This window comes from Echinops telfairi, unplaced genomic scaffold, assembly GCF_000313985.2.
Source record: "Echinops telfairi isolate 266 unplaced genomic scaffold, ASM31398v2 ScPeMD7_9;HRSCAF=40, whole genome shotgun sequence".
Lineage (NCBI taxonomy): Eukaryota > Metazoa > Chordata > Mammalia > Afrosoricida > Tenrecidae > Echinops > Echinops telfairi.
The window spans coordinates 23466457-23481218 of NW_022103906.1; the positions used below are offsets into that span (position 1 = coordinate 23466457).

The following is a 14762-nucleotide window of genomic DNA, read 5'->3' on the forward strand; positions in this document are numbered from 1 at the left end:
AGGAAAGAACTAGGAGGGAAAGGACATTTATAGAGGTCTAAATACAGGCATGTACATATGTAAATATATTTATATATGATGGGGAAATATATCTAAGTACATATATTTATAGGTTTAATATTAAGGAAGCAGATGGACATTGGGCCTTGACTCAAGTCCTCCCTCAACACAACAACACTTTGTTCTAATAATCCGGCATTGTGAGATACTCACCTTCCCTATACAATCACTTAAGACAAATAGGTGCATAAGCAAATGTGAAGAAAGCTGATGGTGCCCACTATCAAAAGATATAGCATCTGGGGTCTTAAAGGCTTGAAGATAAACAAGAGGCCATCTAGCTGAGAAGCATCAAAGCCCAGTGGAAGAAGCACACTAGCCTGTGTGATAACAAGGTGTCGATAGGATCAGGTATCAGGCATCAAAGACCCAGAGCAAAAAATCATGTCCTGGGGGTTCTGGGAATGTGGGGGTGTATGGAGTAGAAGGCCAAAGCCAATCTGTAGGTAATTGGACATCCCCTTACAGAAGGATCGCGGGGAGGAGACGGGTCAGTCAGGGGTGCAGTATAGCACCAATGAAACATATAGCTTTCCTCTAGTTCTTTAATGCTTTCTCACCCTATCATGACCCTAATACTACCTTACAAATCTTGCTAGACCAGAGCGTGTACATGGGTACAGATAAGAGCTAGAAACACAGGGAATACAGGACAGATAAACTCCTGGGGACCAATATTGAGAGTAGCCATACCAGGAGAGGAAGGGGAAGGTGGGGTAAGAAAGGGGGAACCAATCACAATGACCTACCTATAACCCCCTCCCAGGGGGATGGACAACAAATAAGGGAGTAAAGGGAGACCTCGGACAGTGCAAGACATGAAAAAGTAATAATAATTTATAAATTATCAAGGGTTCATGAGAAAGGGAGGGAGGGAGGAAAATGAGGAGCTGATACCAAGAGCTCAAGTAGTAAGAAAATGTTTTGAAAATTGATGATGGCAACAAATGTACAAATGTGCATGACACAATGGATGTATGGATTGTCATAAGAGCTGTATGAACCCACATAAAATGATTAAAAATAATAACAAAAGAAAAATAATACAGCACCAGGAAGAGAGGAAGGCTGATAAACAATCTTTGATAAACGGATGACACACCCCTACTTATCGAAAGCTAACAGAACTTGAAGCACACACTGATAAAATCAAAGTGTGTTAGTCTGGGTACTTTCAAGAAACAAATCCACAGAAATTCATGTATAAGAGAGTTTTATATAAAGGGTAAGTGTGCATCAAGAAAACATCCCAACCCAGTGCTGCCCAAGCCCACATGTCCAACATTAACCCATATGTCCATATGTCCAACCCCAATCCACAAAGTCCTCCTCCATCTCACAAAACAGACACAATGATGCCGACTGCAGGAGGAAAGCCGACTCAGTGAATGTGTAAGCATCTCAGAGCTGGCAGGGGTCTCCACACGGCTGCTCCAGCACCACAGTGGCTTCTCCTCAGGGATGTCTTGCAGGAAGTGAGCCTTGCCAGCTGAAGCAGGGAACTAGCTAAGGCAGCTGCACCATGGTCCAACTATCAGAAAGCAAGAGACTTGAGGCTCACTGAGGCGAGGCTCACTGAGCCATTTATCCCTCCGCCCTTCAATTGGCCAGGTTGGGACAATAAACTAACTACCTCACAAAGCCTTCAGTATAAACTGCAACTCAATAAAAGATATCCAAAGTCCTCCACTGGACCAATAGACACCTAGAGTTGTCAAGGATTTCATTTTACTTTGATATCCAATCAATGCTTAGGGAAGCAGCAGTCAAGAAATAAACTAGCTCTTCATACCACATTATACTCGCTGCCATCAAGTTGATGCTGACTCCTCATGGGCCTACTGCTCCTGTAGGTTTCTGAGACTAGCTCTTCATGGGAGTAGAAAGCCTTTTCTTTCTTGAATATTACTGTCTCAGAGACACTAGCGGGTTCTGATTTATCCAAATTCACAGTACTTTTCCACCTCTTTGATGGTCAGGCTTCTTTGTTTCGGGTTAGTGATTCCACGCCTTTTGTACTGCAGCTGCTTTCATCGCTTTTTTTCTCTTCAAAAACGTTGATATTGATGAGTTAGCCATGTTGTATTCAGCCATCAAATCAGACAACCTGGTTCAAATTTCGCAATGACTTCTTTGTTTAACGCTATCGGGGTTCTTACAGTATTCCTCTTAGCTTTCCTGCTGCGATCACTCACTTTCTTTGGAGCCAAAGACAATATTTCATGCAAATAAAATGTGGGGAAAAAAGCACAATGATGCACGGTATGTTTCTGAGCGAGGGCGGAGCTTGGACTGTAACATCACCCCTTTGTGTCCTGACTCAGTCTCAGCCCCTGCACGGTTTTCAAGCTGCATTTTCGGTTCGATCAAAGCTATGAACACCGAGCAGATTTTTTTTCGAGCTTTGCTGTGTGAGTCGTGGAAGGTTCATGCTTGACACTGTTCTACAACGGTGGTATCCTTGTGTTTTATATAAATAATACCTATCTGGCACCTACTTCATGCTGACACTTTGTGGGCAATAAGTGGCATACGCAAGCTTTACCCACAGACATTCCTTTGAAAAGTTTATGTTCAAAAAAAAAAGAAAAGTTTATGTTCTAGTTGAGTAGATAAAATAATGCACATGAAACAGGGTAGAAGACAAATACAATACAATTAAGGAATCAATTGCATAGTATAGCTTGTAAGTTTCACAGATTACAACAGGGAAATCCATAAGAGCTATGGAAATCAAGAAAATGCATCGAAAAATTAGGACTGGCTGGTCATGAAAAAATAACTACTATATTGAAAGGCAGGTAATATACATATGTAATATACATATAGCATTATATACATTTTACACAGACTTGATAAATAATCTAATACAGATATAATATAAACACTCATGTGCCTACTGTGTAGATATTTAAAAATAGCAACTTCGCCACATCTCTTTCAAATATTTTTTGAAGAACCAAAATATTATAAACATTGTAGAAGACACCTTCTAGCTAGTCTTCTTCCTTCCTCCTTGGAGGCAAGCAGCGCCTTAAATAGGCAGGTGTCCCTCACCTGTGTATGTAATTTTGTTACAAATATAAGTATTTACATACAACATAGTATAATTTAAAAGTTTACAAAAATTGTTTTTTGCATTTTTATACTCAACACTGTTTATCAAGGTTTATCTGGAATAGGGCTGGTGGGTCCTTTTTTTTTTTCCAACCTCACTAGTGGTTGTGGTTGGTAAAGTTGAGTCATCATTCTAAGCCTATATAGATTCATCTAAGGCAGCTGTATTAGTCTGGGTAACTAAAGAAACAAATTCATAGACATTCATGTGTATAAAGAAAGCTTTGTATAAAGAGTAATTGTACATTTAAAAACATCCAAGCTCAGTCCAGATCAAGTCCCTAAGTCTGATATTTGCCCATTATGTCCGATATCAATCTATAAAATCCTCTTCAGACTCACGAAACACATGCAATGATGCCGAATGCAGGAAGATCACATGCCAGTGTGGGGGAAGTCTTGTGGATCCAGTGGCGTTGTAAGCATCTCAGTGCTGGCAAGGGTCTCCACGTGGCTCCTCCAGCTCTGGGCACTAGTGTAGCTCCATGTGTCTTGTCAGCTGCAATGTTTCCCAGGGAGTGAGCATGTGTCCTGTTTCCAGCGAGCTATTTATCTCCTTAGCGCCTCCAAATGAGGTCATCAAGCTGCGACCTAATTGCCAGGCTAAACTCCACCGTATCACTCGTAAGTCTCAATCACCACAGTAGCTTTTCCCCATTGCCACCAAGCACACGCCAACCCTTAGCAACCCAATAAACTCTCACTGCCATCGAGTCTGTTCTGACTCACAGTGGCCCCAAAGGACAGGGCAGAACTAACTACCTTGTGGGTTTCCGAGACTACAACTCATTACGGGAGTAAAAAGCCTTGTCTTTTTTCCCACAGAGCAGCTGGTAGTTTCGAACTATGGATCTTGCAATTAGCAGTCCAACTGTCATCCACTATGCCACCAGGGCTCCCTTAATAACCCTACAGGACAGAGTAGACCCATAGGGTTCTTTTACAGAGGCAGACATTCCATGGATGGACTGGTGGATTCAAACCAAAAACCTTTTAGTTATCACTTCAGATCTTATCACTGCACCACCAGGGCTCCTTAAAACGCATTTTCACGTTCTTCAAAGTTGCGATCCTGTTTTATTTTAGCTTTTTAACCACATGTATTTCAATAAAGTTTATTTTTAATCTCTTACATACACCCCCCCCCCCAAAGTATTTGCAACACAGAAGCAAAATCCTCATTAAACCAAGACTGTACATCATTCAAAACAAGGAGTATAAAACAAATTTGAGTTTCTGGTGTGGGGAGAGGATGGGTGTGGCTATAGGCAGTAACACTAGCGAGGCTGTGCTGATGGTACGTACATGTGAGTATATGGATTGTGGTGGTGGTTACACAAGGCTGCACATATGATGAAACTACACAGAGCTGCACACATGTGCACATGTGCACACACAGAGTGGTGTGGGCGTAATTGGAATAAACGCTATAGATTGTCATCATTTCATGAGTTTCTTGGGCTTTATCTTGTGCTGTGACACAGGGAAGGCAGTGGGGGTTGGTGCATCGACTTCCCTGTGTATTTCTTGCGAATCTATTTCAAATTAAAATTTTTCATTTAAATTAACGATATTAAAGGCCTTTACGTTTCTGAAAGTATACTGGGGAAATGTTGCTGCCTTTTCATGGCTAAGGTCAAGCCTACTGTTAGAATCTAAATCCACTCCCTGAACATGACATATGTTCACACCTGATACCCGGCTCCAATATCTGAGAGAGAAAAGGCCACGCTGGTAAGGACCGAGCTAGTCCTGCAGCAAGTATGAGAAGGGAACCTTAAAACTTAGGCCTGTTAGCTACTATTTTTAGATTATTGTGCCGTCTTACCCTCATGGGACACTAGGATTTCCTAAATAGCCATCTCTGCTCACTACAAATAGCCCTGCTGTCCTTCCTATTTTAAACCAGAAAGCCTGCCCAACTTTCACAGACTCCTCTACTAATCTGCTCACTTCCCTTTCCCACCACAGCCAGCTGACCGCTGCTGAAGGGGCTAGACGAAGTATCACTGCTCAAAGTCCTAGGTGCCTTTCAGACTCTCGTAACACGTGATGTTATTGACGTGATCTGACCTGGCAAGCTCTCTTCCCTCTCTGTGCAGTGGGTCAAGGAACTCACTTTGAAATACTAGGAACTGGCTTTCCTGGAACCATTAAATAATAACCACCATCCATGACAGTCGGACTGAAATAATAACTTCTGTAATGAAATCACATATATTTTTAAAAGTCCGAGCGGCTCCCATGGATAAATCTACCAGTCACCCCTTATTACACCAGCCAATTAGTCAGCCCACCCAATTTTATTTTCAAAGCCCCACAAAGCCTTAGGTCACCAGACTAAGCCACTGACCAAAGTCCACGTGAACACTTTGCAGGTTCAGCAGCACACATCTCATACCAGGTGTCTGTCTTCCACGGTTTAGTCAGTGGCTCTAGACAGAGAGCCTCAGAGTTCTAATTTTCTGTTGCATTTTTGGGAGGCTATTGTATGTTACGTTTTGTGGGGGCTTTTCAAGACAGAATTTAAGCTTCTAAGTAGAACCTAAAATGTGCTGTAGGAACTCATCAACTATATGTTTATGGATACATGATCTCTAAAAATCCCATCTGCACCATAGGAAAGGAACAGTTTGCTATTTGCTTTAGTAAGTATTTTAGGTGCAAATCTTCTCAGAACCTAAGGAGACTACTTACGGTTGGAAAATATGAAACGCCATATGTTTTAGTCTTCATCTGACATTTGTCCCTGAAAGTGAAGCAGATCTGCTAACCAACCTCACCAAGGTTCGAGGGGAGCCTTTCAAGCATATAACCGCTAACGTTTCCTGTGGGCACTGTCACCATGCAGCACAATCAACTCAGCAGCAACCTTGCCTTTTTCAAGATGGCTCTGCAGGCAACATGGAATTGGATCTTCAAGTGTTGAAGCAGGTACTGTTATCTCCCATTTTACATTCGAGGCAAGGAGGTAACCTAACAAATGTCACCCAACTAGTAAACAGCAGAGCTCATACTCCTACCCAGTCTGTCTTCCATAAAGTAAGCTTCTTAGGCTCTCCCTTCCCTAGCTATTTCCTAAGCACTAGCCATATGCTAGGCGCTATATTCAGCCTTAAGGACACAGCGCTCTTGCCCTTGAAGAGGACATGCCGGTTTCAGCGAAATGCCAAGAAAACAGTGCAGTGGAATCTGTACAGCAGTATGAGATTGCACATGGGCACACCCAGGGGGCAGCATCCACCCATACTTCTGCTGACCACATCAGTGACACGCATTCAGTACTTCCTCAGTGCCAGTCGATCAAACGTTCTGGTGTTTTATTTAATCCTTACAGCTATCTTATGAGCCAGGCTTCATTAGCCCTCTTTACGGAGCTCTGGTGGCACTGTTAGCTAAGTGTTGGACTGCTAGCCGCAAGGTCAGTGGTTCACACCTACCAGCCCCTCCTCATAAGAAAGATGAGGTTGTCTGCTCCTGTAACGACTGACAGCCTCAAAAACCCTGCAAGGCTCACACTACTAGCTGGAATTGACTCAATGGCAGCGGGGTTTTTTCCCTACAGAGAGGTAAACCGAGGTAAAACAAAGTTAAATGATTTGTCCATAATTATGGAGCTAGAGAACAGAGGCAGAATTTGAATTCAGGTGAGTCTGGCTGGCTCCCAGGCCCTAAACATGCCGCTCTAGTCCCTACTCCCTGCAGCCTTGTAGGCAGAGAAGAGAAAACTTCTTGGAAGTCTCGCTAAATCTTGAAATGGAGGTAGGGACTAGTTGGGATGGAGGCCAGGTTCCTCACAGAAGCAATACAAAGAGCACATGCACTGTATCGAAAGAGGGTATTCTAGGGAGCTACAAACAATACGAAGTAAAGTAAGCCTGGAAACCCACAATGAGGAGAACCTGGGACCAACGGTTCCAGTGGTTCCACACAAAGGAAACACCAAGCCCGGTTAAGAATTTACCCCAAGGGCAGGAACTATTCACAAGGATGTCAGGATAAGAGGATGTTTTGCTTTACATTACTTGCAGGATGTGAGGCAACGTAGACAGTAGATTTAATCGATTCAGCCAGCAGTCCTAGTATTGCTATAAGCGCAGCACAAGCAAGAAGCGAAAGAGGGGCTGAAGCAGACGACTACCGAGAACCCCAAAGCCGGCAGAACTGAGTTGGGTGGAATGAAATCTACCGTGATGGGGCAAGGAGAGTGTGGTCGGAGTCAGTGACCAGATGAGTAAGTGGTGTGACTATCGGGGACGAGAAATACATTTAGAAACCCCTCTCTACCTCCTCTATGATTCTGAATTCTTTTAAAATACTCTTTTTTTCCCACTTACTAACACTTTATCCTACTAACACCTTTTAACAAAAGTCTGTGTTTGACGTGTACGGGTAAGCCGTGGTCTACTCTCTGGAAGGTTGGCGGCTCAAACCCCGTCAGAGGCATCTTGGAAGTAAGTCCTGATGATCTACTTCTGAAAAGTCTGTCTTTGCAACCCTTGGGGCAACTCTAGTCCGCATTACCGTGGTCACCATGATGCGGAACTGCTTGGATGGCAACGAACATCATCCGACTTTTGCACTTGCCTCTCTCAAACAAAATGAAAATATGGCTCTCTCGCTTTCCGTATCATCTGTCTGTGCAATGTTGGAATTTTCTATCATTTGGGCGATTTTCTACTACCCCTTTTTCCTTCCCCTCTTCGTCATGTTTCCGCTTTCAAATCCATGGCACGGCAAACGTAGCCGCCTTCTCTCCACGCCTTAGTCAGGGTGCACTGTGTTTCTTCAGTCTTACTTCTGCAGGTGTTTCCAAGCCCACCATGATGCTGAAGTCATCTCTCTGTGCTACCCAAGTTGTCCCCACTTCACCTGAGCTCAGACTAACTAACAGTCTTGGAAACTCGCTTTCTTCTTTTAGACTTTCCCCCACTAAGGCACTGTTGAATTTTAATTGGTCTGAAGTATTTTGTAATTGCACTATTTCTTTTCTCAGCCCAACTTCATATTATAAACCATGATATAATAAAACGAGGCTCCGTGTGCCCTTCACTCAGCTTCACCATGGGTAATGGTCTGCCTCCTCTTTTGCTTTTCCAACAAATACATCATTTTTCCCCTGAGCTATCTGAAAGCCAACTGCAGACACCGTACCATGTTAGCCTCAATACTTCAGCAGGCATTGCTTTAAGCATAAAACCGGTCGTCTCTATAACCTTAATACCACCACCCCAAGATATTGAACATCGGAACATTATCTTAACATGTACTCCATATTCAAAGTTCCCCAATTGTCCTCAAAATGTCTACAGCCTTCGACTTTCCCAGTCCAGGCTCCACCTTGCACGTGGCTGTCGTTCCATTTGGTCTACTTTCTTGTAGACTACTCTCCTTGCCTCTTCCGCTCTCCATCACTGTGGCTTCTTCTAAGAAGGACGCAGGCCGGCTGTCTGGTACAAAGGCCCACAAACTGGATTTGTCTGGTTAGGTACTCATAATAGACTGGGGTTAAACACTTGAAGCAAGAAGAGGTGGTTTCTGACTGGATTCTCAAAGTATATCCCAACGGCTGTTCATTTCAATTAGAATTTCGGTCTGTTGTGATGATATTATCTCGACACTGCACAAACACATCGTGAATCGCGGGCATTGAACACAGCTAACCGCAACTGTAAAAGACACACAGCGTCTCTGTCAGCTTCTGCAGCACACCTTCCTGTCACCCAACCCAGAGATCCTGGCTATCCACTCATGCGCTTCTCCAACAATAAACAGAGGCTTGAGAAATGAAAAGGTTTCATAATAAAACCTGGTTTGCCAACGAAAACAAAGTCGAATTTAGGGAACCAAAAGTTTTCTCTGCATACATCTCAATAATCAAGTAGATACTAAAAGAAACCCAAGTCAGATACCACTTAGGTTGGGGTGGAAGCTTTCAGACCTCACTTTTGAAATTTAAAATGCAGGTGAAATTGAACATTAAATCTTTAAGGCAGTGTACTCTGACTGTACCAAGAAATTCTATTTCACTGATTGCAGATAACCCTTTATTTCCATTAGCTAGAGAGAAATTAAGTAGTAGCAAAGCCTCCAAAGGACTATATATACCAGAATTAGTCAAGATTATTTTGCCTCTGAAAAATGTCTGTCTGAAAATTAGCTTTTCTCTGCAAACATCACCTTACTGGAAAGATCATCTATTTCCATTACCAATTATAGCTTATGAATAAGTCTTTAATTGTTTAATTCACTTTAAGTAAAGAATCTATCTTGCTTCTTTAACCTGATTTAAGTAATAAATCCTTAGCACTTTCCCTTCAAATGATGCAGTAACTTTTTCCCCCTACTTTGCACTAAAATGTGATAGCATGTTCCTTTATGAAAGAAGGTTTCTACAGGGAATCCAGGGCAGATGATCCCTTCAGGACCAGTGGTGTGAGTGGTGATACTGGGAGGGGAGAGGGAGAGGGGATAGGAAAGAGGGAACCGATTACAAGGAACTATATGTGACCTCCTCCCTGGGGGACAGACAACAGAAAAGTGGGTGAAGGGAGACGTCAGACAGGACAAGATATGACCAAATAATAATTTATAAATTATCAAGGGCTTATGAGGGAGGGGTGAGTGGGGAGGGAGGGGAATAAAAGAGGAGCTGATGCCGGGGGCTTAAGTCCGGGGGCTTAAGTGGAGAGCAAATGTTTTGAGAATGATGAGGGCAATGAATGTACAAATGTGCTTGACACAATTGATGTATGTATGGATTGTAATAAGAGTTGTATGAGCCCCCAATAAAACGATTAAAAAAAAAGGAAAAAAAACAATCAAAAGAAAGAAGGTTTCCTTGCCAAATGTCTGCTGGAAATGTCGTTCACTTCATGTTCTTTACAATGTCCCTCAGATACCGACATGTGGGCAAAGAAGAACCTACCCAGCTCAACAAAGAAGTGGTTCTATTAAGATGCCCTTCAAGAGGATGAGTCTTCCACCCGGAGTGTGAATCCTCATTTCCAATGTTTCAGAAGCTGATTAATTATAATGGCAAATGACAATTCCCCAAAATATACTCCATAAGGCTTGCCCCCACGTTGAAAATGTTATACTTGGGAAAATGTTGTAAAGCTATGTGTCTTCTAGATTGGTATCCCATTAAATGATTAGTGTGTGCCCTACCTACAATACAAAGCATCCAAATCTAAATATAAGCACTTTCACCCCCTGCTCGTGCCAATTGAAGCCATCAAAGACATAGTTGGGTAAAATTACAAGTTTTATGTTAATAGAAATATGTGGGATCCATTTTCCTCCGAAGGAAATACATGCTGTTCTCTTCCCTCTCCACCTTCCGATGCTTTTCCAGTTCTCTCGTTGCCACAGTTAAACTCCTATCTCAGAGGGGACAAGAGTATCAGAAATCAACCCTCGAAATTCAAAAAAGGGGGGGAGGGGCCAGGAGCTGCGTCACAAATGAGGTATAGACCAGAGAAGAAATGGAGTTCTGGGTCCATTTCTGGCAATAGCAATGTGTGCCGACACTACTCTTCTTAAAATCATTTTAGAAAGTCATTTACTCATTGCCCTCAAGTTCATTCGGACTCATGGCAACTCAAAGTATGACAACGTAGAACTTCTCTCAAGAGTTTTCTTGGCTGTAAATCTCTGTGGAAACGGATTGCCATGCCTCTCTTCCCTTGCACTGCTGGTTAGTAAATGTAAAGCATCAACCTTTTCGTTCGCAGCCAAGCACAAACCATTGGTGCCATAGTCATTCTATTGCTGTCAGCTCCCATGAGTGCCACCAGCGTCAAGATCCATGCTGTGATTACAGAACGTGTTTGAATCCCAAGAGAATAGGCCGAGTACACCAGCCTCTTCCCAAAAAGAAGCCTGCTGTTTCTGCTAGGACCCATTCCACCGCCAAATAACAACCTTGGACAGTGTAATTCCTCCTGAAATGTCTTTGATGCTAATGAAAAGATTAGGGCCAGAGGAATAGGCTAGTATAAAAAAATCGCTGTCAAAGGAAAAAAAAACAATGGTTCAAATGGGAAAAGATAGAGAAACAGAGGAGGGGGAAAAATCAAAATCAAACTGCAACCATTTCATGGTTCCATCACTTGAGTAGCTAACAGCAGTGCCCTAAGACACATGGGCTAGTTTCGAGGGTCAGAGAAAAATGCTACTCTCAAAACAAGGGCGAAGTAAATGAGTACCTGTTAGAGTGCAATACAGATGTTATGAAATAAACAGTGAATGAGTGAAATCGCAAGGCTTCTGAAGCATACAGTAAGCACCTTCAACCACCGTAGAAGAATCCAGCTGCCAGGGAAATGCTAACAGCTGGCTGGCTTAGCCTCTTCATGTTGTGTAACATCGGATTCCACTCAGGTACCTTTTAGGGAACAGAAGACATCATTTCCTGACTGGGAACTTAGGTTACTTTCCAATCTGACATTTCTCCTATATTAATGATTTCTCTACTAGCTACTTACCCAGTAAGAGGTCTGCTGTGAACTACTGTGTTTCATACTACCACCTTCTCTGAAGCTTTTCACACTCCTTTTGTCCTCTGCCTAACCCAGATTCTTGGCAGGGTAGGTGTTAGTAAGCCTTCTTTTCAAAGGAGACGAATGATGGAGAAAATAAAGTAAGCAGAAAGACAAGCGCACAGTCAGTTGCTGCAGCAGGACTGAAACCAAGGTAGGATTTCCAGCAAGCAGATCAGTGAGGGCTGGCGAACGGCCGGCCTTCCTACAAGGGCCCTTTAAAAAATACGAGGACTTTATAAATATATAAATCACTACCACCCCCGTCGCCCTTCAAGATTCGTTCAAACAACACACGTAGTCTTTAAAGTTAACAGGAAATGACAGGACCGAAAATAACTGGGGTGTGGCTTCACCTCTGAAAAAGCTTTCCGACTGTGAATAAATGCAGGCAACGCTGGCCAGACAAGATAGCACCGGGCCAGGATTTAGTAGCTGCAACAACGGACGCGCCTCATAAATACAGTGACACCTTCCTTTCTGAAAAGAAACTTCCACTGCCTGAAGCCGAGAAGCCCAGAGAGAGCAGCAAAGTCACGAGAAACCCAAATTGCTGCGACCGGCTTCTTATGCGCTAACGTGCTTAAATACGAGATACAGTCATACATTCAGAGGGCCGGAAATCACGCGTGTTTCATTGAGTTAAGGGTAATCTTCGAGGTACACAACAGGCAATCATTTGTAATTTCGCTACAGAACGCATTTTGCCCACGAAGGCTGTGATGCTAATCTTCAGGAGTATGCCTAGCAACCACCCAGCCTCTGCCTTTTAAAACCATGTTTCAGACCCTCCTATCTTATGGCAGGCTACCAGTGGAAATTACCTCCCACCCCAGGGTCCAGAAGTTGAGATTCCTGAAGGCCAGAGAGCTGCCACAAACACCCGCTCCAAATCAGAATACCCAAGCCCATTGCCCTCTCGCTGACTCCGACTAATAATCAGGCTCTATAGAACAGGCTGGAACTGCTCCACAAGGCTTCCCAGGCTGTACTCTACAGGCGCACATTGCCCCATCTTTCTCCACAGAGCAGCTGCTAAACAGGAACCGCCATCCTTCGGGTGAGCAGTGTAACCACTGTGCTACCACGGCTCTGGCTCAGATTCGATTTATTCTGATCTGACAAACAATTCTAGTTTGTGTCCTTTCCTGACTGCTTCAGCTGTGCAGTGGCAAAGCAGAGGGCAGTAAGGGCACATTTTGACAGCCCTGGAGCAGGTAGAGAAACTGAAAACATAAAAAGATGACACAATTCTAGTGGTGAGGAGTCATTTTGTACTAAGGTTTATAAAGCAGAAGGCACTGGCCATATTAACATAAAAGAACAGGGCAGGATTTAATGTACATACGATGACTCTGATCCAGAAAAATAATAAAGGTTATGTTTAGTATATATCTTGAGAGAGTTATGAACTTTTACATCAAAATGCTTAAAATGATTTAGCAGTTTAAAGAATGTTTTGGTTAAATGAACAATTCCCCAACAATGGCAGATAAATGTTGGCTAGATAATTTCAAAAAGAAAAGAAAAAGTTACTAAAGATTGTGTGGTGTGTATAACCAACACGTGGGATGTTTGATATCTTTGGGAGTGGCAGGAAAACTAAGTTATAAACTGAAATTTTTCCCCTTCACTGACTATTTGGTAGGCTTTTCTCCTTTAAAAAAATTTTTGTTACCAATCTTTAAAGCCAAAAGGGGGGGGGGTATTTTAGTAGTTTCCTCCCATCTAATGCTAACCCATCCATCCAGAAGAGTTATTTACACAGCTGGTCTTGGTATAATTCCCTTCTTATAAAGAAGTGGTTTCAAATGATTGTTAAAACTCAAGTTCAGAGAAGGCTTGAGCTTAAATCTTAAGGCTGAACAAAAGAGTCACATAAATTAGTGCCTGTGTTTAACAGATCTTACTCATTAAAAGGCAGAAAAAATAACTATGTAAACGCCTACCAAAATCAATATGGAACACTTTAGGTTTTGTTCGTGGAACAAGAACAGGGCAAATCTAACAGTGGGGGGGGGGAGTGGGGGGCACTGGAATCAAGGTACTGATATCCCTCTCCAAGCGAAAGCTATCACATCAACATCATTTCACAAGATCTGTAAATCCTTTCAAGTCTCAGAAAATGGATTAAAAAAATCAAACACAATACGTGTCTTGAAATTAGTAACAGTGGCTTGTGATCTCCCAGGGCATGTGGACCAGGAGGTACCGTTATGGATGCTGTCAAAGGGGGGGCCAGAAAGATCTGATCTCACATTAGAGGACGGTCGGAGATCCGACCGGGAAGAGTCTACCCAACTCCCTGCCCACGCCGCCCCAGAAGAGTCCGTGTAAAACCAAAAAGATGGGCTCCAAGTCCTCTGGGAGAGAAGGCATCCTCACCCCACTTAGATGCCCCACCCGAGCGTGGATGGCCGTCCCCAGCTGCCGGTCTAGGTGTAACAGAAAATGCCCGGGCTCCCTCCCCGTTGAGCCGCTCTCCCGGGGTGGGGGGTGGGGGGATCCCCGCCTTAGCCTCCTCCACACCCCGTCCCGGTCTCGCTCCAGGGACGGACGCAGCCCCTCATCCCCGCTCTCGCCTCGCCCTCCGGGTGCACCTCCGCCCGCCGGACCGCCCGCCCCGGAGCCTTCGCGCAGCCGTTTCCCGCGGGCCTGCGAGGAAGGCCCGGCCCGCTTGGCACCTTTGACGACGCGTTCTGTCGTGGAGAGTTGGCCCTTCCTGCGCCGCCCGGACATGGTGCTCGGTCTCCTCCCCACGCCGGGAGAAGCCAGCCCTGCGCCTCCGCACAGCCCCGCCCTTGAGCGGGGCGACCCCGGCAGCCCGAGGCTCGAACTCCACGGTCAAGATCCCGGCCCACAGCCCACTCCCTCCGGGCCGCTGGCCGCGGTGGCCTCCGCGGGGGACAGTCGGGAGCGACCGAGGCGCGGGCAGGAGGAACCTGGGAGCCCGAGGCTCGAACTCCACGGTCAAGATCCCGGCCCACAGCCCACTCCCTCCGGGCCGCTCGCCGCGGTGGCTTCCGCGGGACAGTCGGGAGC

At 44.3% G+C, this 14762-nt stretch overlaps 1 protein-coding gene across 2 annotated transcripts in view; it reads right to left on the bottom strand.

Annotated features, from left to right (window-relative positions):
* Positions 1-14608, bottom strand: part of PPP3CC (protein phosphatase 3 catalytic subunit gamma) — a 100524-nt gene extending 85916 nt beyond the window's left edge. Inside the window, exon 1 of one of the 2 annotated variants that reach the window (XM_045286972.1) lies at positions 14405-14608. In XM_045286972.1, the coding sequence (XP_045142907.1) occupies positions 14405-14459 (55 nt within the window). In that variant the 5' untranslated portion in view covers positions 14460-14608. The remainder of the gene's footprint in view (positions 1-14404) is intronic. The other variant, XM_004707691.2, reaches the window with a different exon arrangement.
* Positions 14609-14762: the final 154 nt, after the last annotated feature.